This window comes from Hirundo rustica, chromosome 22 (assembly GCF_015227805.2).
Source record: "Hirundo rustica isolate bHirRus1 chromosome 22, bHirRus1.pri.v3, whole genome shotgun sequence".
In the NCBI taxonomy this organism is placed as follows: Eukaryota; Metazoa; Chordata; class Aves; order Passeriformes; family Hirundinidae; genus Hirundo; species Hirundo rustica.
Genome location: NC_053471.1, coordinates 3554221 through 3580167, shown reverse-complemented (window position 1 = coordinate 3580167; position 25947 = coordinate 3554221). Strand labels below are relative to the sequence as shown.

The 25947-nt window shown below is 41.4% G+C and overlaps 1 protein-coding gene across 6 annotated transcripts; it reads left to right on the top strand.

The window, feature by feature from the left end:
* The first annotated feature begins 380 nt into the window (after positions 1-380).
* PER3 (period circadian regulator 3) lies at positions 381-22871 on the top strand. 6 transcript variants are annotated; one of them, XM_040084364.1, is made up of 21 exons: positions 381-616; positions 1718-1869; positions 2425-2540; positions 3478-3679; positions 4751-4799; positions 6522-6664; positions 7026-7104; positions 7698-7804; positions 8031-8187; positions 8999-9104; positions 9463-9588; positions 10120-10246; positions 11279-11423; positions 12023-12150; positions 12592-12795; positions 13427-13675; positions 14195-14931; positions 16038-16200; positions 16765-16945; positions 17524-17674; positions 19006-22871. In XM_040084364.1, exons 1-21 carry the CDS (start codon positions 381-383, stop codon positions 19105-19107), a joined length of 3660 nt encoding a protein of 1219 aa, XP_039940298.1. In that variant the 3' UTR covers positions 19108-22871. The 6 variants fall into 6 exon arrangements, 5 of the variants coding, with proteins under 5 accessions (XP_039940298.1, XP_039940299.1, XP_039940297.1 ...); XM_040084365.1 differs by having other exon boundaries at positions 13424-13675; positions 16768-16945; XM_040084363.1 differs by having other exon boundaries at positions 13424-13675.
* Positions 22872-25947: the final 3076 nt, after the last annotated feature.

The following is a 25947-nucleotide window of genomic DNA, read 5'->3' as shown; positions in this document are numbered from 1 at the left end:
GGTGTGTGGGAGCGGGGCCGCCGCGTGCGCCGCGTTACGTAACGGCGCGGGGCGGGGGCGCGGCCCCTCAGGGCGCTCCCGGCCCCGAGCGGGAACGGCCCGGGGTCGGTGGGAGAGGCGCGGCCTCGAAGGGGCGGGAAGGCGAAGTGGAGGCCGCCGGGGCCCTTTGCGAGGCGTCCGCGCTGGCGGCGGGGGAGCGGCGCGGGAGCGCAGAACCGGCCCCGGTCACCGCTCGGCTCGGCGGAGCGGGGGGCGAAGGGGGGGGCGCCGCTCCTCCCACCGTCCCGTGAGGCGGCGCGTGCTCTCCCTGCAGCACCGGCGCCCGTAGCGCAGGCCGAGGTTCCGGCCGTGCCGCGGCGGCCGATGCCTCCCGCGCTGTGATGCTCAGCGGCTCGGGGATGGAGGCGAGCGAGCGCCGAGGCGGCAGCGCGGAGCACGGCTCGGCCTGGGCCGGGGCCGGGCGGGAAGCGGCGGCGGCGCCCGGGGGGCCTGCGGGCGCTCGGTGCTCGGCGTGCGAGGGAAGCGGCCCCGGCGGGACGGGGCGCTCCGGGCCGGGCGGGACCGAGCTGCACAGCCCCGAGTCCAGCGGCGGCTCGGCCGCCGAAAAAACCAACAGGTACCCGGGCAGCGCGCGGGGATGTGCTCGGCGGGGCCGGGCCGGGAGGGGAGCGGGGACCCGGAACGCCGCTCGGGCTCTGTCTCCCCATGGGTCACGGGCCGAGGCGTGTGCAGGTGCGGTGAGCGCGGAGCTGCTCGCGGCTCCGATAAGCTGTGCCTCATTCTGACATCGGCTGAGCCGCGCACGTCAGCGACCCTTGGGTAGCTTAGACGTGTAGTTCAGCTGAAGACTTATTTAGCCGTACCAAAGTAGAAATTACTGGAATAACATTTTTCATGAGAGTTCGGAAATTCAGTTTTTTTCTTGTTTTTTTTTTGGGTTTTTTTTTTTTAAATTAAAGAAGAGTTCAAGAGCTGTAATGTATGCGGCGTTGAACAGGCATCTAAAGTTACCACGCAATACTTGGACTTATGTAATGGTTTATGTAGTATGAGTACGATATTAATGACAGTGTCAACTGTAAAAAAGTTACTTAAAGAAATTATGTTCGTATCTCATCTGTAGGTTAGAATCTGTGATTTGAGGCTATTGACTGCTTATTTTTTAAGTCAGTGAAATAAATGTAAGGAGAGATAAAATTTCATTTTATCTGATAACAGGTCTGTAGCTGTTGAAGTCAACAGCTAAAAAGTATGATGAAAACTCTGAAGTCACGAGGAATGAAATCTTTGTATTTTGAGGACCTCATGGTTCCCTGAGATGCTTATAACCAGGTGCAGCCTTCAAGGCTAGAAAAACTTAGCTCAAGAATCAGTATTTATTAATTATGTTAATACCTGTGATATTTGGACAGTGTAGAGTAAACATTTTTAGTTTGCTGGGCATCTTAGCAAGCAGAGTGGTTTTGATGTGACTTTGCCATCCATGACGCTGGACTTGGGAAGGAGGAAGGTAGAGGAGAAAGTCTTCAGTTGCAAAGAAGTGAGAAAGATGCAGCAGGAAATTTAGTGAATGAGCATTAGGACATTTCCTGGATATTGCATAACTCTGCAGCCATTCCCATAAAATGTTAATTTAGGGTGTAATTTTAATTGGGTGATAGGAAAAGAGACCTCCTACACCAGAATTCTCTGGTAAAGTTTAACCTCTGTTTTATAGTGAGCAGCTGAATTGGAGCCAGTCCCACAGAGATATGATGATGATGATCCAAGAAATGAAAAGGTGTTTGCCTGAAGAGAAAAGGAGTTCTAACAAGCCCAGTACCATCAGTGCTCTCAACTATGCCTTGCAGTGTGTCCAGCAGGTCCAAGGTACGTGTGGGGAAAATCTGGAAGAACAACAGCATGGTTTGCATAGACGTGTCTGGCAACAAGTAGCATTAAAAGAATGCATTCCAGTTACCCTGCAAAGAGTTGACTTCCTGAAGCACTATGGTTTTGTTGCCAATTTTTTTGTTAAACAACCATGTTATCTCTTCTGTTGAGATAACCCCCTACTGCTTCGCTTTTCTTCAGAGTCCCATAGCTAAGAGGTCCCTAATAGTAGCTGTTTATGGATATTGAGAAAACAGTATTCCCATCCCACTTTGAAAAATTATTGGTTAGTGTTTTCCCACAGAACTAAGTAGCTAAAATTGTACTACTTTTTCGTGCTTGTTTTCTGTAACAAAATGAGATTACTCCAGTAGTATAATCAGTATTCCTTTTCCCTTTGTCACTGCACAGACCTTCTCATCTCACCTTGGACTTCACCAAAAAGATGACAAAAGTACAAGGGCTGTAAGAAATACTTTAAAAGTAGTCTCCTTACTGACTTCGTTGTGTTTGTTTTGCTTTTTCTGTTTTGTTTTGTTTTTTTCCAATTAGCAAACAATGACTTTTTCCAGGCTCTGAATGACCGAAGAGTGTTTCAGACAGATGTGGTGACATACAGCATAGAAGAATTGGTGGCAGTTGCATCTGAACACACTCCAAAAAACACTGTAAGAATTCAGCACACTCAAGGAGTTCATTCAATTTCAGTAAACTTAGTCTCCTAACATTGTTTTGTGGAAATAGAATGTGTAAAATTTAAAGGCCTTTGCATTTTAGCCAGACAGACCTTCAAGTTTTTTGAGGTAAATCAAGATTACATCTTATCTGTGCTGTGTCAGTACAATAGTGAGTGAAGAAATACTAAGATTTTGGGGGTGTGGGTTTGTTGTTTTTTGGGTTTTTTTTGTGGGGTTGTTTTGCTTTTTAGGGGGGGTGGGTTTTTTTTTTGTAATTTGTTGTTTGTTAGTTTGATTTGGTTTCTGGTGGTTTTTTTGGCCAGAAGCAACTACTTGCTCTTTGAGAATTCATTTACAGCAGAGTAGTCTCTTAAGACAGCAGAAACTTCTAAAAACCAATCAGATCCATAGTTGTGAGGGACTTGTGGTTTCTACTGGTATTCCGCATTTAATTTTTTTTTCTTGTTTTGCAATATATGTTATGCTTTCTGGCTCTGCTTTAAAGAAGTGTTTCTTGAAATTCAGTACTGTTGGATGCTGTATCAGAAATATTAATAATGCTTGAAAAAATACAAAGATATTGGAAAGCTCTCAGAATGTTTTTGCGTGTGGAATTGTGCTGAATCCTCTGAAATTTGTGGAGGAGTGTGTGATAACCAGTCATTCAGAGCAAAGATAAGCATTAATCTGGTTTGAGAAGACTAATGCAGTCTTACTAGCATTTGTAAATCTCGAGTACACTGCTGTATCACTGGAGAGTGTAGTAGATCACACACTACCCAGCACATTTTTGAACCTCACCCTGAGGTTCAGGTGGTGTGTGGTGGTTTGGGGTTGGTTTGTTTGTTTTGGGGGTGTTTTGCTTTTTATCCTTAAGTTATCATTACCACGTTTCAGGCAACAATTGCCCTCAATGTTTGTTTTCCAGGACACGTTTGTGGCCGTATTTTCTTTGCTGTCTGGACGCATAGTGCATATTTCTGAGCAGGCAGCATCTATTCTGAACTGTAAGAAGAAAGTGTTGGACTCTTCCCGGTTTGTGGAGTTGCTTGTCCCTCAGGATGTGAGTGTGTTCTACACACACACTGATCAGTCTCACCTGCCTCTTTGGAACATGGAAAGTCAAACAGGTGGGACATGGCAATGCTCTTAAGTGCTCTCTGTGACTTTCTGTCTTTGCAGAATGAGGACAGAGTAATAGTTAATTTTAAATGCTTACACTAGCAACATGTATCAGCCTCATTTGTTCCTTTCCACTTTGAAAACTGGAGTGGCTGTGGGACCAGTCCTAGCTGGTCTCCTAAAAGCTTAACTCTTACTTGGGGTAAATAAAAGGCACATACGTCATTGTTTCATGCATCATCTTACTCATTCCAAATACTGCTGCTTCTTGAAAAGAAAATAAGTCTGATTGTGAGCTCAAAGTCATTTAATCTACACCTTATGGATGCTGAAGTGCTTCATCTTTATGGTCCACTCACTGCCTGCTGTGAACACAGCTCATCAAATCCACGTTTCAAGCTCATTTGCTATTTAGTGCTGGATGTGTCCAAACTGTGACTTTTGAGTCCTGTGTTTTTTGTGATCAAATAACAATCAAACATAGTTTGCAGGCCAAGGCTGTGTCTCTTGGCCACCTTGACATGGGGCTGTTCTGGCATCAGCTCTGAGAAGTCCAAAGTCCTTTGGTATCAAAGGATATGAGACATGTGGAGGTTTTGAATGCCAGGGATTCCAGTGATGTGCCTACCCAGCAGAGCAGTGGCACCCCAGTGGAGTTGTGGTCTTGTCTGTATATAGTTTTTGGTACTTGGCTCATAAAGGCAGAAAATACCACCTTTCCTTTTCACGGTGATGCACTGGAGAAAGTTTATTTGGTGTGTCGGTTGATTTGTTTGGCTGGGGGGTTTTGGTGTTTTTTGGTGGGGTTTTTGTGTTTTGTTTTGTTTTGTTTTTTTCATATGCATTTCCTCTGAATTTAGTTCAGGTCAGCCATTTTTCTTAAGAGTGAGTGGACCAGAGAGAAAACATTCAAGGTGTGAGCAGACTGTTGAACAGACAGTTCAGTGGTTAATAAAGAGTAGGTTGTGAGACCTCAGTCTTTTTCAGAAAGTCTGGAGAATGCAGAGTTTGACAGAGTTCTGATAGGTGTCACCTTTTTCAGATATTAACTGATACTTTCAATGTGTTCATCTTATTAGCTTCTCCATATGAATATGCCCAGGTGAAATCCTTTTTCTGTAGGATCAGGTAAGTGCATTATTATAGTTTTATTTTTGTGAAGGCTGACGAGGGATACAGTATTAGCAGAAACTGTTTTCTTGTTGTAGCTGACCAATGTGAGTTCATGAAACTCCATTACAAAATGAGCTTTCTGTGTTTAATAGCGCATCCACTAGCACATTTTGAACGTCTTTCCCAAAGTGATGCATAAACTTGCACTGGGACAGAAGGAAAACTGTTTATACATTTTTCTCTTGGACTGATTGATTTTTCCTCCTGTCATGCAGGAGAATGATCTTGTGAAAAATTGCTTTTACTTTTGCTGTTTGAGAGTGGAGGCAAAAAGTATTTTGCTTGAGATTGATTGCTTGAGAGACTGGGGCAAAAGCCTTGACAGAAACTCAGGTCACCTAAGTCCCAGTGCAAAGCCTGACTCCTGAGGCTTGTGAAGCCTGACTTGCTGCTGCTGTGAATGCTGTTTGTTGCTTAGTACCTGACTAATCTTAGAGCTAAAAGAGGAAAAAAATTGAGATTGGCCTTCAGTCTTCAGTGCAGTTCTGTCCCAGACTCAGGTGATCTCTGGATTTCAGTAAGAACTGTTTGCTTCTGAGCAGATATGACACTCATCTTTCAGCTGATCATTGATTCATTCATATGTGTTTAAACAACCATAGCTCTTAAACCACCTTTGTCTCTTGAATTGTGTAAGGGCACCTGAAATGCATATAGCAGGACAGATAGCAGTGTTAGCTTGGGATAACAGTTCATTGGATAAATAAACATTTTACAACAGTTTTTCTCCATGTTTTTGTACAACATCTTTATGTACTTCTCTTTGTAACAGATCTTTTGATTATGTTGGCTTTATGAGTAAAAATATTTTTTCACAAGCACACTCTCTAGTCTTAAGTAAGGAAATGGGTTTTTATGAGTTAAACTCCTGCTGTATCCAATTTCCATTTGTATCTTTTGTTATCCCAGAGACAGAAGTGTCAGAAGTAGTTTTTACGACACTCGCTTCTCTCTAGAAACATTTTACAAAACTAAGTGTGGAATAAGAAAGTAACTTTTAGTGTAAAGGATAATGTTCAAAAGTTTAACTCAATTCTTTCTGTAAGAGTTGGGTACAATATTGAAATTGTAACAGGTGGAATAGCACTTACAATAGGAAGTGCCAGTCGTTATTGCAACTGTTGCAAAGCCGTGGTTAAGATCTCATCAAGAATGTTGTGTGCTGCTACAGTTCAAACACGTTCTAGAATTCAAGACAAATTCTTATGGAAGATAGTCAAAGAACAACAATGCACCAAGTCTGGAGCAGTTTTTCTTACGTAGGTCTGTGGAAACTAACCTTGAAGAAGACAGATATTTTATGTTTTTTTTCCTTAAAATGGTACAGAATGAACAAATGAAGAACTGTTTTAGCTTGAAGGAGAGCATGAAACCAAATGAGTGGTTCTTGTGAATATGCTTGGACTGAGAATTAGAAGGTAGTTTTTAACCATTAGAGTAGAAGTATTTCTAGACAGCCTTCGAATGTAAGTGTTGGAGACAAAACATCTGCTTGGCTTCAACAGGAGGGAGGTCAGTGTTGATGAGTGTGTTGACCTTGGATCTCAAAGGAGTGTGCATAGGACCTGATTATTTGGGTTTGTGCTCAGCATAACTTCTCTGGGCAGGGCTCTCGGCCCTGGCACACAGTGTGTGAGTCGGGAAACCAGGGTGTTAATCCCTTTTGCTTTTCCTCAGGGGTGGGAAAGATCAAGAACAAGAAGCCCGTTGTTACCCCTTCCGAATCACCCCGTACTTGGTCCACGTGTGCACTTCTGTCCGTGTGGATGCAGAGTCCTGCTGCTTAGCTTTGGCCGAGAAAATCCACTCTGGATATGAAGGCAAGTCAGGAGGCTCCAGTGGAGAAAAATCCAAACCACTAGATAAATGCAGTCTATGAAAGTCTTCTTCCTTTGTTTAGAACCTGTGCTTGGGTAGCCTCACCTGTGTACGTCACAGCTTGTGTGTGCATGCATGCTAATCCAGAATATCTGTGCTGCCTTTGCTGGGCCCCAAAACATTTGACCTCTACTTGTTATTATTGTTTTTGAGAGAAGTCTGTAGTACCTAAGAATCTGTAATATTTCTGTGGGTTACTGGTTAGAAAGCAGCAAACAGTTATAAATTTCAGGAACCAGTAAATATCATGAGCAACAGTAATGCCCGAGTTTTCTGTCTTAGTGCATATTTTGTTTCTATTAGCTCCTCGAATTCCTATGGATAAAAGAATATTCACCACCACACACACCCCTGGATGTGTTTTTCTGGACATAGATGACAGGTGAGAGATTTGAGTTTTTAAGACCTGTGAGGTATGTATGGAGAGGTAGAAAAAAAAATCACTGAATGATGCAGCTGGAGACCCAAGTAAAGTAGCTGAGCTGTGTGATTGGCAATATATAATTAAACAAAACAGTTTTGTGTTATTCCACTCATGGAAAACATCTCACACTCCACAGCTGTAATCTCCTTTGTTAGTTTAAAACACATTTTGAACAGAACTGCAGTCAGTTTTCCTTACCCAGGGCAATGGGGAGCTGTGGTAGCATCAACAGTGGAAAATGAGCATAATTACTGACATTTTGCCTATGACCCGTTGTCTTCAAGATCCATTTTGTTTTTCCTTTGCATGTAAACAAGCACAAAACTGCCTGCAAATGTGAATATCTGTTAAATCTCCAGGCACAGAAATGTTTGTCATGGGTATTTATGTGTTGAAATTACAGTGCAGGATTATGAGATGGGTTGGGAAATGTTCTGTAGCCTTAGTTCATTTCACTGTAGATCATGCATGAGCACTTCACTGACCAAAGGATTAAGGGTGGAAGTAGTCAAAACTAAATTATAACCTGTGATAATGTGTTTGGGTTTCAGAGCAGTGCCTTTGTTGGGTTACTTACCTCAGGATTTAATTGGAACATCCATTCTGATGTACTTGCACCCAGAAGATCGTCCTTTGATGATCACTATTCACCGGAAAAGTAAGAGCTGCTTTTAGAGGAATTTCTGTTGGTTTTATGATTCTTTATCATACCTTTATCATATTGCTTGACATGTGACTGATCTGCAGTCTAGACAAAAATTAACTAATTAACTCATGCAGTAATCATGTAATGTTCTAAGAACCCCAGTCATCAGTGTTTGTGCTTGCACTACTGTGTCATAATGTAAGCTAAGCCTTGTCTCTTGATTATGTTTTTCTTTCAGTCCTGAAATTTGCTGGCCAACCCCCTTTTGAGCATTTACCTATTAGATTTTGTACTCAAAATGGAGATTATGTCATACTGGACACCAGCTGGTCCAGTTTTGTGAATCCTTGGAGCAGGAAAGTTGTGTTCATCATTGGCCGACACAAAGTCCGGACGTAAGTCAGCTGCAGGATTGATCAAATAAAGTGCTTTTCATTGACTACTCTGAAAAACAAACCAGCCTAAGTACTAAACTAGAGATGTAATTTGCTCTTGCAGATGTGACAATAGCCTAGCATCTGTCTTCAGTTCATTCCTTCACAACAGCAGTAATCTTGTTTATTAAGTGTGAAAATAAGTGAATTACTTTGAAGTAAAAGGCAAAGCCAGCTTTTATTTTAGTAGGTTTTTGCATAGTTGATGCAAATCAAAGTACCAGTTTTAGTTGAGCAAAAGCTAAAAAGCAGCATAAAATTAGATCACTTTAACAAGTAAATACCTAAAATTAGTTCATGGTTGTGTCACCAGAAGAACCCAATTAATTGACCTTCATTTGGCATATATCCTTAATACAGCATTTAAATATTTACCAAGGCAGCGTCTTTTTAAAATGCAGTTAGTATTGAATGTACAAATTAATTTTTCAGATGTCTCTCCTTGGTTTTCAAGAAATTTAAAAATAGTCTGACAGCCTTCCTACCTGGTTTCTCTTAGAGGAAATGGCTTTTGGGAATGGTCGTCTGGCTTTTCGAAGTGATCTTTTATACAAGATTTTATGGGTGTTTTGACTTCCCTGGAGCTTCCCTGCTCTGGTATCACTGCCCAGTACCCCAGCAGAGCAGCTGTTGGGACAGATGACATTCCTGTGTTGACTCAACAGTCAAAATAAAATAATCATAATCAATTCAGAATCTGTTATAAGTGTTTGTAGCTATCTTTTCTTCATCAAATGAAAATGAACAGTGAAATACTGTTGGCTCTCTCCAGAAGCCCTCTGAATGAAGATGTCTTTGCCCCAAGAAGTAAAGAAATGAGCAGCGTGGAGAAAGAGATAAGAGAATTACAAGGACAAATTTACAAACTGCTTCTGCAGGTAAAGAAGGCAAAAGAATTTCAGAACACAGGTTGGCCTTCTGAGTGAGAGGGCTGAGTCTGATTAGTGGGGTGTTTTGAGGATGGCCTTTTAAAAGGTCTGAAAGGAAAGTTCTACATGGATACAGATCCACCTCATTACCAAAAAAACCACCAAACCTGTTTGACATTTTTGCATCTTGAAACAGTTTGAAGTATGGTAGAGTGTTTTTTGTTAGCAAATGGTAGAGCCCAGGCAAATACTGACTTTTCACTTGATTGTCTTTGTTTGTTTGAAGTTCTGTGTTGCGAAGTATGGTGTTTCCTTTGTTTTGTTCTCTCAGAGGGTGATTTTTAAATTTTTTGTCCCTCTCATACAGCCAGTTCACAGCAATGTTTCCAGTGGTTACGGAAGCCTTGGAAGCAGTGGCTCTTATGAGCACTACATCAGCATAGCATCTTCAAGTGACTCCAATGGGAACTGTGCAGAGGAGACACAGGAACCAGTAAGTGTATAAATGTGTCACTGCCTGCAGAGTAGTGACAATACACCAGGAAAAATGAAAATGTTTACTGTGTACATATGTGCTTCTCATAATGAATTTTAGTGAAGTGGGAAGAATACAGCCATGTTCAAAATAAAATGGTTGATTACAGAATGCTGGCTCTTGGTTTTTGCTCTTAATTTTGCTGACTGCTATAGAAGAGAGTGGAAGTAGTGCTGTCCTAAAACAAACATTGCAATTACCTCATTTCCTTGTGAGGCTCCTGAGTAAGTCATCAGCTTATTCCCACTCACAGGGCTTGGCATGGGTACTAAAGCATTCAAATGCTGAGGCTGTTTGAGCTTTATCATAGTTAATTTACTTAAATTAACCATGGTGATTGGATTAATAAAGTCTACAAATACCAATGAATACCAGGCTTAGGCTGATAGTCTCCTCCTTTCAATTTGAAGAATACAAGAACACAAGTCGGCTCCTATGGGCTCTTTGTACTCATTTATTTGTGACTTTTCATTTTTTGTGTGTCTCAAGATGACATTGCAACAAGTTTGTGCAGATGTCAACCGAATAAAGAACCTGGGGCAGCAGCTGTACATTGCATCGAGGAGCAAGCCACAGAATGCAAATGAACAGGCTGTGAGCTCAGAAGTTTTGGGTGGTAAGTTAATGGTAGTTATGATCCTTAAGATAGCACAAACTCCTGTAGATCTGTAGCCATGAGTTTGGCTACCTGGTGTTATGCTGAAGAACTTTAGACAGCATTTTTTAGCATGTCTCAGACATAAGATGTTTGTTTTGTTTAAAACCCAAACAAGTTCCCCACCCTCCCCCCAATTCACCCCTAAAAATAACTTCAGCAGATGCAATAACTTTTTAACTCCTCCTTGAAATATGGAGGAACATATCTATCTCTTTCTAGGTTAACAGACTTCTCCTTTTTTATACTTTAACATTTTCTAGTAAAAATGCACAGATGCTTGTAGCAAGTGTGGAAGCTCCCCTTGCTTACTTTGTGGACTCCTAGAAATGATCATAGGCTGGAAAATATGGCCCAACTTCCCGCTGAAGTAGGGGTTTAGTAACTGAGTGCTTAATGTTATATCCATGCACATTATTTGCAGTTTGTGGCACAAATAATATGGAGAAACCTGGATGTTCTCTCAAATATCATAGGAATCTGTATTAAAACATTTTGCTCTGTGATACTCTATAAAAGTTAACTTTTATAGGTGTTGTCCTAGAGGACTGTACTGTCAAAATTGATAGGACTCTGGCCAATGTGTCCATGGTATACAAAGCTGTGAATTACTGTTAGATAATGGGTTGGATTTTGTGATGTATAAATTGAAAGAAGAGTAATATTAATTGCTGCTTTATTTGTAACTTAAATGCAGGGGGATTTATATACTGTTTTCTTTGTGTTTGCTTCCTTTTTCAAATGGATGTTTAAGGTGGGGGGGGTTGGCTTTTTTCAGGTGCCTTTCCCCCTCTCCTTCCCTTGTCTCAAAACATAAATTGAGATGAAAATGCAGAATAACTTCATAATGAGGGCTATGCTGTCACAGACCATATGTCCTTGTATCATTAGGTGGATTCCAGTATCTATTTATCTGTGTGTATATATCTGTCTGTGTGAGGATGGTGTTTAGATGCCCTTGAGAGGAATCTTTGAAGGTTTCCTCTGTTCCAGGGAAGAGGCACACTGCTTCCTGTTTTCTTCAGACACTGAGAGGGGATAGCACAGAAGAAGCAAGAAACACATTTTATGATGATCCAAAGAAGACTCCACATGTTCCTTCCTATCAGCAGATCAATTGTGTTGATAGTATCATCAGGTAATAAACGATGAAACTATTTTAGTGATACGGGTTTAAGATTAATCGGTAGACAGTAAATATCCAAGCAGTTTGCATTGCCTTTGAACTGTTTGGGGTTTGAGTTGAGATAAATTTGGGATTGTTTGTCAAGTTTTCTGCCTCTCTGAGCATTGGGATGGATTGCCCAATCTGAATTACATAGTAACAAAAAGTTTAAGACCTAGGATTCTATTTGCAACTATTTGTTGACATTTGTCATTGGTGCAATAGGAATTTAAGTGAATTTTGATGGTCATAATATGTCCGTGTCTTCTCGTTACACACTCTGAGAACATCCACGTAAAACAGAAAGCTGATATTTATAAAATGACCGTATTTTTTAAGCCAGTGGATAATGTAATCTTTTTTATTTTTATTTTCCCTCAAAGAGTGATAGATATTATTTAAAATACTCCTTGGAAAGCAGATACGTGTCCAGAACTTCCTGCAGTGAATTTAAAATACTAGTTAACAACCTCTGGATCTCCAGTTTGGATTGTTCAAATGTTTATATCTCCAAATGGAGAAAAAATCCCCCCAAAGTAGAAAGAGCTTCCTGTGATATGCTTTCATTTCAGATATCTAGAGAGCTGCAGTATTCCAGCATTGAAAAGGAAATGTAAATCTTCTGAAAATACATCATCGTCATCTTCAGAAGATGACAAACAAGTCCAGCAAAGTCAGCAGGAAGTCAGGGCATTGGAAGGTAACACAAAGTGTACTGACAATTGTATTAGAGCCACAAAAACTGATTTGGTGTTTTTTATATGTCACTGTTGTGTTCCAAGGTTTGTCCACTTTTTAAACTGCTGTGTTGCTGTATTTTAGTAAATATTTAGTAACTATTTGCCTAAATTGCCTAGATCTCCCAATTAAACAAAAGCTAAAATGTTAAGTCTTTGAATGCATCAAAGGAACTCTTGTTTGTTGTTGTTAAATGAGCCTCTGTTGCTCACTCATTTTGCGCCACATTTAGTATGTGCTGCCATTGCACTGGCATGTAAATGGCTTTTTTTTTTTTTTAGTATATAAGACTGTCTTATTTAATAGTCTGCATAGTTACTGGTTATTTCTGAACCAGTGAGACTTGATGAATTGGGAGCATAGTGCTTGGATTCCATGTAGAAACTTTGTCATTTGCCAATAGATACTGCTATGCTGTCAGCAGTTGAGTCCCACACGCCAATATCTGCTGGTCTGGAAGAGACGCTGAAAGACCAGACAACTGCAGGCATGGTGGGAGCTCCTCTGGCAGACCTGACCCTGTCCAACAAGGCTCCAAGTGTCATATCTGTCACCAGCCAGTGCAGCTACAGCAGCACTATAGTGCATGTCCCACACCCTGAATCAGGTACTGTTCACACTCACGAAACACTGACTGATATTTAAATTTACGCAATGTTTCCAGCCTGAAGTACACGGTGAGAAAGTTTTGTTCATTTAAGATACGTCCTCGATGAATGTGAGTTCTGAAATATTTAAGGTACTTCTCAGGATGCTGTGAACGAAAAACTTCAGCTCAGGCTGGAAGTTTTTAGGGTGCTTTAGTAAAATAGTTTTAACAGGCTACACTGTTTCCTTTCTCCTTGAACTTCGTTGCATATGCCTCAAAGACATAAGTGTGCTTTTGGTCATTGAGGATTCAAATAAAAATTACTATGGGGCCAATGTTACTTCACTTTAATGCAGAAATAAACAAAACAAAAAAAAAAGGAGTATGTAGCTGCTATTGTACTAAGAAAATATGAAGAAAGAAGTGCCTCTGACTTCAAAGTGAATTTGAAGTTTTCCAGACCACACAAAGTAATTTGCTCAGTTGATGTTAGTGTAACTATATTTGAGTTGAAAGGTTGTTTTCTCCCCATGCCTCTGCTCAGTAGCTCAGATGAGGTTGCTTTCTGTGTAACACTCTGGGTTTTGTGATGGTTGACACCAGAAGGGCAGAGCAAAGAGTGATTTATTTTCTTCCCTCTTCAAAGAAGTGACTACAATGGAGGATGCCGCTGTTGGAAGTGAACAAATTGAGCTGCCTCCTGTGAATGCTCAGAGTCTTGCAGTGCTGCCTGAGGACTTAAAGCCAGTTGGGCTAACAAAAGAGACATTGTCAGCCCACACTCAAAAGGAGGAGCAGAACTATGTTGACAAGTTCCGACAGAGGGTCTTGCTCTCTCCATTTAGGACTTACCTTCAACAAGGAAGCAGAAGTAACAACAGACATTCCTGTGGCCAAGGTAGGCAGCAGCTTTGAGAAATAAAGACTTGTTAGCTGATTTACAAGACCAGCCTAGCCATGAAGTCTGGTTCTCTTTTGTATAATTTAGTGAGTGTCTTATTGTGGCTGCTTACAGAATGCTTCCTTTGGATTGCCAAGATTTGACAGCAGCATTGCCCACACAGAAGGTCTGCTCCATCTTGGATCTTGCTGTCTTAGACTTTTCACAAAGCAGATAGTTATTCCAATAAAGCCTGCAAATCCCAGGTAGTTTGTTACCTCCCCTTGAAAGAACGTAAAAGATCTGGTTGGGATAAGCCAAAGTGATCAATAAGAAAATTGATGACATGAAGGAAAATATTATACATATGTCAGCAAATCCATCACTGGTTTATGGAAGAATTATCCAGAGGAAAGTCAGCTCTCTGAATAAGCCACACTCACTTATCTGTGTGTTTTTCTCTTTTTTCTTTTCTCTCTTTTTTTTTTTTTCCCTGTGTCTGTCATTTCAGTGAATATGTTTATTTTTCTTCCTCAGGCGATTCCCCTTCAAAGCAGATGAGCCCAGCTAGCTGTAAAAAAGGAAAACATGGAAAATTCAAGCGCCAGAAACCTCAGAGACAGTGCTCAGATAGCCACTCTTCTAGTAAAAATAGAAATAGTCTTCCATGTGACAAGAGAGCGAATCAGAAACAGTTGTTCTCTCCCTCAGAAGTGTCCTATCTGAGCTCCTCCAGTGTGAATGTCCATCCTCCTGTGGGATTTCCTGCCTATTTGAATCCAGTGTCTACTTTTCCAGCCTTTTCTGGAGCAGAGCAGCTTGCCCTTCGCTCATTACCACCTCAGTCCATGCCGTCATCACAACTATGCTGTGGAACACAGTCATACCCAGTCTTTTATCCCCCAAACATAGGCACATTTATGGCTGTATTTTTTCAGGGTTTCCCCATGTATACTCAGACGCCTCCCCATGTCTTTCTCCCGAGCCCTCAGTGTGTTTATACCCCCTGTTCATATCCATGCACCACGCTACCTCCAGCACCCCCTCCTTGTGCTCCATCACCAGTAACACCACGCTCTGTGGATCAGCCCTTTCCAGCCTCTCCTCACTCATCTGTGGAGGACCAGCAAGAGGGCCAGTGTGACCAGGCCCTACTGCTGAGCAGCTCGAGGAGCAGCTCCCCACTTCAGCTGAATTTGCTTCAAGAAGAGCTGCCAAAACCGATGGAGCTTTCCGTTAGTGCTGATGCTAAGCCGCGTGCAGAAGATAAACGTGTAAGTAACAAAGGTTCCTCATGTGGAGGAGAAATTGGCTTTCACAGTATTCTGTCATGAGAACTGGTGGTGATGGTCTGTGTGTCAGGGACACGGATTTTGTTAGCTGCTTTTTCTGACGGCTGTGCTATGTAGGCTGCAGGTCACAAATAGCACAGGAGGTGGAGAAAGCAGTTTATACTTGTGCTTATGGGAACTTGTACCAGTACAATGTGGGCACTTAGTAAATGACAGAAATGTGAGATCTTCTGGTCTAGGCTGCCACAGGCTGCTTCTGCTCAGCATTCTGGCAGCGGCCTTTTCAATGGAACTGTCAGCTAGAATTTGGGGTTTGGGGCTTTTATGCATGTGGAACTTGGTTAGTGCTGTGCAGTTTGCGTCCTTTTTCACCCAGTCCCACAGTCTCTATGGAGAACCAAAACAAAGGGAAGATATTCTTCTAATTCCTCCCTCTGTCTCCCAGGGATGCAGCTAATGAAAGAAGAACAGGGATCCGTGTGGGTCGGTTTCCATACATGGGCATAGAAAAGGCCTCTCCAACTTCCGCGGTAAACTCAGAGGCAGGAGTCTGAGCTCTGCAGGCAAGGAAAAAAATGCTGCCTCCTGAATCCAGATTGGGCTGGAAAGGCTGGATCAGCTGAAACTGCAGGGTAGGGTCCTGAAAGGGGAGCTGGTGTACTTGGAGCTGCTGAAGCAGTTGCTTCGCATAGTGGATCAGGGGAAGACTCTCATTTTCCCTGTAGTGCACCTTTGCTTGATGTGTATGGCTGCTTCATGCCATCTAACAGGATGTGAAGGGAACTGACTCCTCTCTTGTCAGCAGAAATTGTTAACTTTATGCAACCTTACAATATCCTGACAAATTGGGGAAGGATCTACAGCAGAAACCAGTAAACTAGAGTTCAGATGCTTGTTCATTTTCACCCATGAAGAACGTTATCCTGAGTTCTAAACCGCCACTCATTTTCAGAGCTAAAAACTCCAAACGTGTTGAATTGATATGAGAACTTGGTCAACGTGTGACAAATTCAGTAACTGCATGAATTTCCTTTTGCATACTTAAATGTAACTTCTGTGGATGTGTTGGATCTGCCTTTTGTCTCCAGGATAATGATCCAGAAGATAGTGGTAACCATGCTGCTCTTGAATTTGCTGGCCACTCGTACGAGGACTCACAGTTGGGTTCAGGTTCAGCAGCATCAGGCAGTGGATCAGCTTTATCTGGTTCTTTAGGCTCTAGCTTCAACGAGACTTCTGGTCATGGCACAGGTAGGGAAGTCCCAAGATTTAGGTATTTGGTGTTAGATGGCTTGCTAACATAAATTAATGGCAGGATACTGTTGTGGGGATGGGAAATCCATGTAAGGAGATCCATGGCCTTTACTTTTTACCAGCTTTCAGTGTTTGAAGCCAAGTTTGATTCAGTCACTATAGTTGGAAATGTGAGTCTAAGAAGCTATTCCTTTAACCTAAAAGTCACTCTTCACTTTTCTCATTATCACTTTTCTCTGCATTAGACACTGCTTTACATCTTTCTTGACTAAAGGTGAATCTGCCTAGGGCAGGACCACTCAGAAGCAGAGAAGCTGAACCAATTAATTTTGAGAAAGGTGAATGGACCTTTGGAGATTTTGAATAGTTTGAGAGAATGCAGTTTATCTTTGAATTCTCAATGGGTAGTAACTGCTAGAGCAATCATCTGGGAATAGCTGTGTTTGTGTTACAGAGCTAACTTGCATGAATACACTGAGGGTGGTGTGTTTTTTGTGTTGAGTTACTGGGATTTTCCAGGTATCTGCTTTTTTTATTTTTTGCTTCCATGGTCATTTTCAGCAGGTAGTGGGAAAAGCAGCAAGTATTTTGCCAGTAATTATTCTTCTGAAACTTCCAAAGAAGAGAAGAATCAGGAAGCAGAAGAAAAAGGGACAGCTTATAAATCAAAACATGAGTCAGCCCGGGTGATGATGGATCAGACACCTGAGAGAGTTCTAATGAATTACCAAATGCCAAACAGGTTGGAAAACATCAACAATTTCTGACATGTAGTTTGGAATTGTGTATGGAGCTATAGGATTAAAGTGAGACTGTGGAAACAGCACACACACCAATCAAACTTCAAGAAGGTGTCTTAGGTTATTTTTGTGCAGTTTAGGCCTGTTATTTACTTTTGTCTACTTTTTTTCCCAGTTCCCCCATCTGTTAAAATAAGGCAGCATGTAAACTTTTTTGCTGAAGTATTGATGGGATTGGTTATTGTCCTGTACTTTGAATGCATAAAGGGGTAAAACTACAGGTTATTTGCAAGTTTCTTGTCATTAGGTTATATATAATTTGTAACTGGATTCCACATTAAAAAAGCACCACATAAAGCCATAAAACACACCAAACAACCAAAAAGTTCCAACGAAACTAACAGCAGGCAAACCTCAGACTGTTAGCCCAGTATTGAAAGCAGCCTTACAAAGCAAATAAGGTACAAAGTACAGTTCCCTTTCACCAGCTGATGTTGTCCAGGCTTCAGCCGTAGATTGTGGTGAAGAGATTCTCACAGTGTCAGTGCCTGCCTTGCTCACAGGTGTCTCTTCCCTGCAGAATCAAGGAGGAAGTTCTAAAGCAGGATCTGGAGAAGCTGGCAGTCATGCAAAAGCAGCAGCCTTGGTTTACAGACGGGCAGAAGAAGGAGCTTGCAGAGGTGCACTCGTGGATCCGGACCCAGACTGTCCCCCTGCAGATCAGCACCCAGGTGAGCAGTGGGGAGGGAGCTGTCGATCATCCCTGCCTCTGCCAGCCCAGGCATTCCTCACCAGGCCCATCTGGCTTATGGGTCTCATGATCTCATGTAAGGCATCTAGTGTTGTCTTTGTTTCTCTTGGTGTTAAGTCCTTTGCTCTTTTTTCTTATAAAATTGTTGCTATAATTGAATAGCATATAATGCTGGGATATCAGTAAAAATTGGATCAAGTGTGTTCAGGAAACTGAAAAATGCTGTCACAGAGGAGGGTTAGGTGTATTCATTCATTCAATCTTCATTGTTTTAGCTGGTATAACTCTTGGGCACTCTGCTAAACTGCTTCTGGTTTGCACTGATGTGTGTTAGAGAATGTCCTAATCAGTTTAAAGTGCTGCCAGGTGCTATGGAGAATGGGAAAACAGATCTAGTCCCACAGAGACCTAGAGCTTCAGTGTTGAGTTGTACAGAAAATTTTAAGGCTGTGTTCATGAACTTGTGCACCAGAAAAATCTCGTCTGTTTTAGGACTGCATGTTGGGCTGGGGTTGTCAAATGTGGTGTTCTGAGATGTGATATTTACTCTTAGAGAAGAAAAAGTAAGACGTGTATGTCCTTGGCTATGGAACAAGACCAGAAAACTTGTCTTTGTTTTCCTGATACCTCACTGATAACTTGTGTCCTGTTGTGGTTAAGAACACTGTGTTTGATTCAGATAATAAAATTATGTCCAGTGATCTTGTAGGAAATTCTGTTGAATGTTTATAACGTCAATTGTTAGGAAATGTATTGATATGTAAATATCATTATTTTCTATCTAAGGTCCTGAAACTGTTCCTAAGCAGAAAGTCGTGTTTCCAGTGCAGATTGTGATTTTGCAAATACAACCAGGCCTCTGACAGTAGCAAGAAATAGAGGACTTCTGTTTGGGGACTTTGTTTCAATATTGTACCGTTTCTCAAGAGCAAGAAAAATATCAATACACTCAGGCATTTCAGCCGTTTACGTTGGTCAGTGCTGTTTTTGTTCAGGCTGCAGTCCAAATCTTCAATAAGGAGCTTGCTTATAAAGCTGAACGATAAGGTCTTCAAATTCAAGACAGTCACATGCCTTTTTATCTCAAAGGTAGAACTGTATGTTCCCCTAACCAAATTAACTAATCTCTGAGGCAAGGTAAGTGGCAGGTGCAAGTATCTGCAAGATACCTGTATAATCTGCTTTTAGAGAGATCTCACCCCATTGGTGAGAGGTTTCAAGAGATTGCAATGCATCATTCCATAGGATTTGACCCTTTGAAATATACTCATAAAAAGAATTTAAACTACTCTTTCTTGCTCCTTTTTGAAGGGCTGTGTTACGTGTGACAGCAGGGAAGCAAGTTGTGAGGCTGCAGTGGCTGATGACAGCATGGAAAACAAGGGAGAGCCACCGCCAGTGCTGCCACGCTGAGGACAGCAGCACCTGTGTCAGTGCAACTCTTGGTGTAATTCCCTCCCTCTTTCCCTCTGGCTTTGCTCCATACCAGCAGTGAACCTCCGTGGCCATCTCTTTCCAACACAAGCAGTCACAAATGAAACTCAGCCTTCCTCCACTCCTGGCCTGACTCTGACGACAATCTTTCAGTGGGAGGATGTTTCGCTTTCTGACCTCACAGACTTGACATAGAGTGGGTTATGTTTGTAACCTTTAACTGCTCAATGATGAGCAAAACACAAAAGTTTTTTGTTTGTTTATTTGGGTGTTTGTTCTTTTGAAGTTGGCAAGTAAGTGTGAAAAGATGCAGTGTTTAAGAACCTGTGGTGATGAACCTACTGATCAGAGCATGTTTATTCCCCCAAGTTAGGTGGATGTATTGAGGCCAAGCTACAGTACTCTTCATTTTTGTTCAATATTTAAAGGTCTAAACTAAAGATTGAAATATCCTGAGGCTCAAAAATTGCTGTAGGTGGTTTGAGAATCCAGTAGGCTTTTTAAAGAGCGCCTGAAACTTGGCCAGGTTATTCTGCATCAGATGCCTTTTGCCACCTTGTGCCCATTGAAACGAAGTAAACTGAAGTAAAAAGAAGCAGATTTTTCCCTATGTTTTTTGTGGTGTGTGTTTTGAGGTAAAGTTTTACAGCTTTTGATTTTAAAGCTGTGTTTATCAAGAAAGGTGTATAAATTAATTGAGGATAACTGGTTTGCAAATACACCGGAGGTGAAAATGACATGCAGCAATTAAAAAAACCCAGCCAACCCCAAAGTATCAATCCACAGGCTCTGTTTTTTAAAAACAGACCCATGGGAAACTTTCCCTATCAAGGCAAGTAGTTATCAGTTAAAGTAGTTACATGCAATCTTTTATTTTACGTTGGTAGTGCTTGGGAAGGTGGGTTGGTATCTTAATGTTTTCTTTGTTGAGTGGTTAGAGGAGTTGAATCCAGACATAACAAATAGGAAATATAAGCAGTTTCTCTGATTTTTGTTGTGGTGATGCCAAAACCCATAAAGAATTAATTTCATATCTTCTGCTTTCAAAACTCACATATTGTGGAGCTAAACTCGAACATCAGACTGTACATTTGTTATTTCTTAGCACTGTTGACTTCCTGCATAAGATTTCACCTCTTTCATTGTAGTGGAGTCTCTGGCTGTTGAAATCCATGGATGAAAAAGGAGTTTGTAGTTCAGAATTTGGTAACCACTTTCAGTATGTAAAAGGACTTGTTCTCATTAATGTCTCCAAGTGCTCTTCAAACAGGACATGCTTGGCTAAAAATCTGGCAAATTTTGTCTGATTTCCCTTCTGTTTATCAAAAGCTGGAATGTAATCAGATTTTCCTTGTGGTGTTATTAATCACCTTAGCTTTCTCAGCAAAGGGGTTTAGAATGTAACATGTTATTTACCCTTTTGTTCTGTGTAATCCTTTTGCTGCTGTGTGAAATATTTTCATTGCTCTGGTTTCAGTTACTGGTAAGCTTCAAGTAAAATACTGTGATATGCAGGTCATTGAAGAGAAACTGTATTTATCTAAAGGTTTCTCTACTTGTAAAAGTCAATCCAGTGACAATCTTTTGTGTAAAAGTTTATTTTAAGGAAAGCTATTTTTACAGAGTTTTGAGTTTTCAAGGCTAATTTGACTCAGGCAGTGTTCTTTTTATGGGTTTGGGGGTTTTTTTCAGTCTCTTTGCCTGCTCTTTATACCTATTGATTTCTAGTTGTTCCTTTTGGTTTTTTCAGCTTGAACTTGTTTTTTTTCTTGTGTTGTAAATCAGCAGAGGTCTGCACGTCCTCAGTACTGCTTGTGTCCAAACTTCCAACACCTCTTAAAATAAGAGACTTCAGTAGGTGTTTACAGGTAGCAGGTCAGGTATTGAAGTAGGAAGATGTGGGCAGTATCTTACACCTTTTCTAGTCTTTTTGCAGCATTTTCCAAATGTGGTATACTTCTTTATAACCACACTGCCTAAAATATTTGCTCTAAAATATGTAATCAGATACTTTGTGTAAGGTTTCTTTCTTGATTGGGAAGCTTGTTAATTAACTTATCTGTCAAATTAGACTTACTCAGTAGAATTCATTCTGCTTAGCTGTGCTTAAATTAAAATGATTGCTTCAATACATTTTGAGACTTAGTGAAATAGATTAAATTGAATATTTCAGGTAAGGAGAGCTGTCTCCTTCAAAATAGTTTGGAACCCTAAGCCAGAAGGAAAGTTACAATAACAGTACACTCTTCTGTGTACGTTATTTTTATTTCCCGAATTTAACAGTGTTAGTTTATTTTCCAGGTATGAAAATAAGCTGATTTGCAATGTCGTAGCAGGCAGACATGTCATCTGTTTTATAAACCAGTGAGACTTGGTTCAGGAGAATGGCAATATGTACCTAACACTTGAATAATGCTTTTGATCCATAGGTCCATGAGCGTGTCAAAAAGATGACTGTTATTATCCCAGCTGTATAAAAAGAGGCAGAGACACAGAGGTGCATACCTGCAGTTCATTCCAAATTCAGCAGTAAAATCTGTGAGTCTTCACTTGCTGTATCCTGTGCTGTCTTTGCTACAAGTGCTCAAGGTTCTGTATGTGATCATCTTACCTGTGTCTCTTGTTCAGAGATGTTAGCCCTTCTTGTACCCCCCACTGCTGTGAGTTTGTACCCAGTAGAATCACTGAGCAACAGAAAGCCCAGGCAGTTTTTGAATTGCTGTGAATACCATAGACCCTCTGGCCACATTAATGAAAATTCATGTGCCTAGGAGTTTGAATTCCAAGTTTGTAATTCTGGCTAACTCTTAGGTGCAGGATCCCTTCTCTGGGGCTACACACGTCCTGGGTTATGTAAAAAATTGTGGCGTGGGACAATAATGTAAGGGGAAATGAATGGATGAATCAGTGCCCTGTGTGATGATGAGATAATTATTTACCCAAAAATAAAACGGTCTTGGCTGCAAAATCAGCAGGTTTTATCCCTTTAGGATAAAAAAAAAACCCCCCGAACTTTCCCAAGGTACTCTTTACCCTGCTAGAACCACAACTTCATCTTGCAATGAAATGCCTTATCAAGCCTTTGACCTCATTTCCATAAGTTTTCAGGAACTGGCAGTTTTTACTTCAGCTTGTACTAATCTTTCAGTCCTTGTAGTGTGCTGGAGTGATCACAGCAAGATGCAGTTCTGATCAGAAAGGCCAGTGGAGTGACTGTTGCAGCTGGATTTTGTTTCTGTGGCTTTGTTTCACCTGGCAAAATGTCGCAGTTTAGAGCTGCTTGGAAAAACACTTATTTAGGGGTCAGAGGGAAAACATGCTGGTACAGCACTGATGCAGTTACTACCCCCTGTGGGGGTGTCAGCAGTTTGGAAACCCTTGGAGGATTTCGCTGGCAATTTTTTTTATTCTTTTTTGTTGTTGTTGTTGTATTCATAAATGTAGAATTGTTTTTAAAAGATGAGTTGTTGTGCAGATATTTTCATGGCATTGCTATGAACAGAAGGGACCCTCATGTATTTTTACAGTGTGGTAAATACTTGCTGAATGAGTAATGTACTAGTAAGTTTATCTTCCAGCTGAATCGAGTTTTGAATCACAATTGAATGAATTTTTACATCAGTTGGTAGGAGTCTTTTATTGAAACAATATTCAGCTGTGGTTGAATTTACAGTTGTGATTTTAACTGTACACTTTAAAGGAGCATCTGATTTTATAAATAAAACTGAAAAGTACGCTGCAAAGGACTCTTCAACTGTGTGTTTATTTTGTTCTTGGTAATGTGTAGAAAACAGACTTTGAACAGAATGCTCAATACTTTTTTTGATTGGACATGGGGTGGGGTACAGTGACCATGGGGTTGTGGGTACAGTGAAAATGGCCATGTAGGGCCACTTATGCTGTTATTTGAGGGGTTTTGTGGTTGTTTTTTTGTCACCTTGCTGAATCCAGGATATGTTCTTTCTTTTCTAACTGTATCCCACAAGGGCAAGCATTTTGTGTGTAAAATACTACATCTGTGTTTCTAAACTGCTGGGATTTGGCATGCAGGACTTAAAGCTTCTGTCTGTAAAGACTTTTCTAAAAATGTTTTGTTCTAAAGGAAGTACAGAGAAAAAATTCATAGGTTTAATTCATGGCCATGTCTCGTCGAGCAAGGAAGTTCTTAACTAATTGCAGAGCAACAATTTGTTCATCTTTTTCTGCTTTAAGGGACTTAACAGAGAAATATGATTGATAGTGCTTAAAGAAGCCTGCAGGAGGAGGGCAAAATCACTGCAGGAAGTACAAGGTACAGAACAAAAGTAGCATCATACTGAAATTGGAAAAGAAAGAAGTAATCTTAGATGAGTACGTAACTGAACTGCTTCTGATAAGGTAAGTGATGCAGTGCCTTGAAATACAGGCATCTTGAAAGTAAATTGGATATATCACTGCTGAGGGTTTATTGATTTTTTTTTTTTAAGGGTTAGTTGGTCATTTTAAGCATTCTTAAAAATGTGAGTCAAATTATCTATCTATCCCAAAAAAATGAGGATAAATGGAATAGGCATGTGAAATGAAAAATGTTCAGGGTAGATCCATGTTTTTATTCAGAGATCTGGGCTCTGTCAGCCCATCCACATCTCTTTGTCAATAGCAGTCATCAAGTTCTGGCTCACAGCTGAAAACCTGTGGTTACACATTTGTGTGGATGTCAGAGACGAGCTGCATGATGCACTGCTGTATTTTTGGCAGATGGTGAGAAATAACTTTTGCACCTGTGATGCTTAATCATCCCATTCTCAGAAGCAGTGGGCCTGTGTTGTCTGTAGTAGATTTGCCTCACAGCAGCGTGATCCCTGTCAGGGTGTCCATCACACTGCTGCTGTGCAGCTCTGCCCAGGGCTCCCAGCTGCAGCTGCGCTCTGCCACCAGCACACGGGGGCTCAGGATGCTGCTGGCTGACTTCTCCAAACTGTAAAACCTGCCTGGCTTCCAGACTCTTTCTACAGCCTGGTTAGTCCTCTGTGACAGTTCCAGCCCTGTCTGCGGCCTGCAGGAGTGAGGAAAAGCTCGGAGCTGAAAGCTGGCAGGATGTATGTCACAGCAGGATGGGGGAGAAGTGGAGTTTGCCCTCCTGTGTCATGAGCTGGCTAGGCTCTCCAGGAAGGCCAGGAATGTCCTTCAGGAAGGAAGCACTTGGGTGCTCAAAGTGTTGTCTCTTTGAGAGCTACCAGTGATGTCCAAAGATAGTCTGAACTCCTTCCTTTCCAGTGGCAAGGACTGTGACTGACAAAACTTTCAGGCTCTGATGAAATTCTGGTATATTAGAATTTAGCTGAATTCCCCCTCAGCCCCTGCTGCTGTGGCCTGGCCTAGCTAGAATAATAAATTGATTTGGTACTGCTTCTTTAGATGCCAGAAAGATTAGCAAGTATTTTGTAGTTTTAAAAGCTATGGTTTCACTATTTATACCTCAATTACCTTGTCTCATCCCCATCCTCAACACCTGACAGCCCTTCATTTCTTTCCGCTCTCAGGTAGATGGTTAATACTTGTAATGCTTTTTCTGTCATCATTCACACTGGGTTTATATAGCTTTATGCTTGCAGTTTTTGAAAATATTTTCCCCCTGTCTTTTCAGGCTTTATACTTCTCCCTGTCTAAATGTCTGTCTTAGCTGGTTATTCATTTAGATATATTTGAAGCTTTTTCTGACAAGTTTTTCTTGGCTGATGAGGTAGCAGAAAAGGAGTAATTTCCAGAGAGCCACTGACTTGCTCCCCTGTAGAAGAGAAGGATGAATGTTTAGGAGATTTCAAATAGCTGCACAGTGCTCTGACTTTGAGGACATTTTTCCCTGTTACAACTGGCATCATCTGTCTTATAATTTACACGAATTGAACAAGCTGTTTTAAACCTGTAGGCTTTGTTTAAACAGCACAGTCAGAGATTTATGATGTGTACTATTGAGATCAATGTAGCCTGTGTATCACTGTTGGGTGTTTACTTCAAGCTTTCTGTGAGCCTTGGTTGGAGTTATACAAAGTATGTAATGAGGAGGGGTTCACAGCTCAGACAGTTTGTGCATGTTATCAAAAATGGCATCCCCCAGAGACAATTCCTGACTGTTTAGATCTATTCCTTGCAGTTCCTATCAGAAAGTACCCAGGACTTAAGGAGTCTGCATACAGAGGAGTCAGGCTAGAAGCTTTTTGTAGCTACTGTTTTGTCCTCTCCTTTATTTACCTTACATGCCAAGATACAGCAACATTGTCAGTGAGTGGTAGCTCAGGGGAGCAAATGTCTCTGCCCTTGAGTGTCCAAGCAGGAGGTGGCTTGCCCTGGTCACACAGATTATCTTTGTCCATGGATCACCTTCCTGCACTTGTGTGTGCAGGTCACAGCCACAGAGACTTTCACGTGGTGTCATTCCTGCCTCCGCTGACTGTCCAAATCTGGGTGTAAAGTCTTGACAGCCATGTTTACCTTCCATACCGTGCTTGATGATAATCACACACGATTCTTAAAAGCCATGGTTATGTACAGGCAGCCCTGTCACAGGCAGAGAAATAGATTGGTGTCTTTTTACAAGTGACTGAGGGAAACAATCATCTCCAGCAGTAGTGGGAGCAGATGCTTGATCCTGACATGTGCTGATTGTTTTTGCGGTGCCTTGATCCTGACACATGCTGTGTTTTTGTGGGATGGCAGGAGGGGATTGGGCATTGTTAAGCTGCCATCCCCTACCTGCTCAACATCAATGCAGCAATGACCCTTCTTTCTGGCACTCCAATCTACATCAAGTGACAAAGGAGAAAGTCCCCTTGCCTCTCA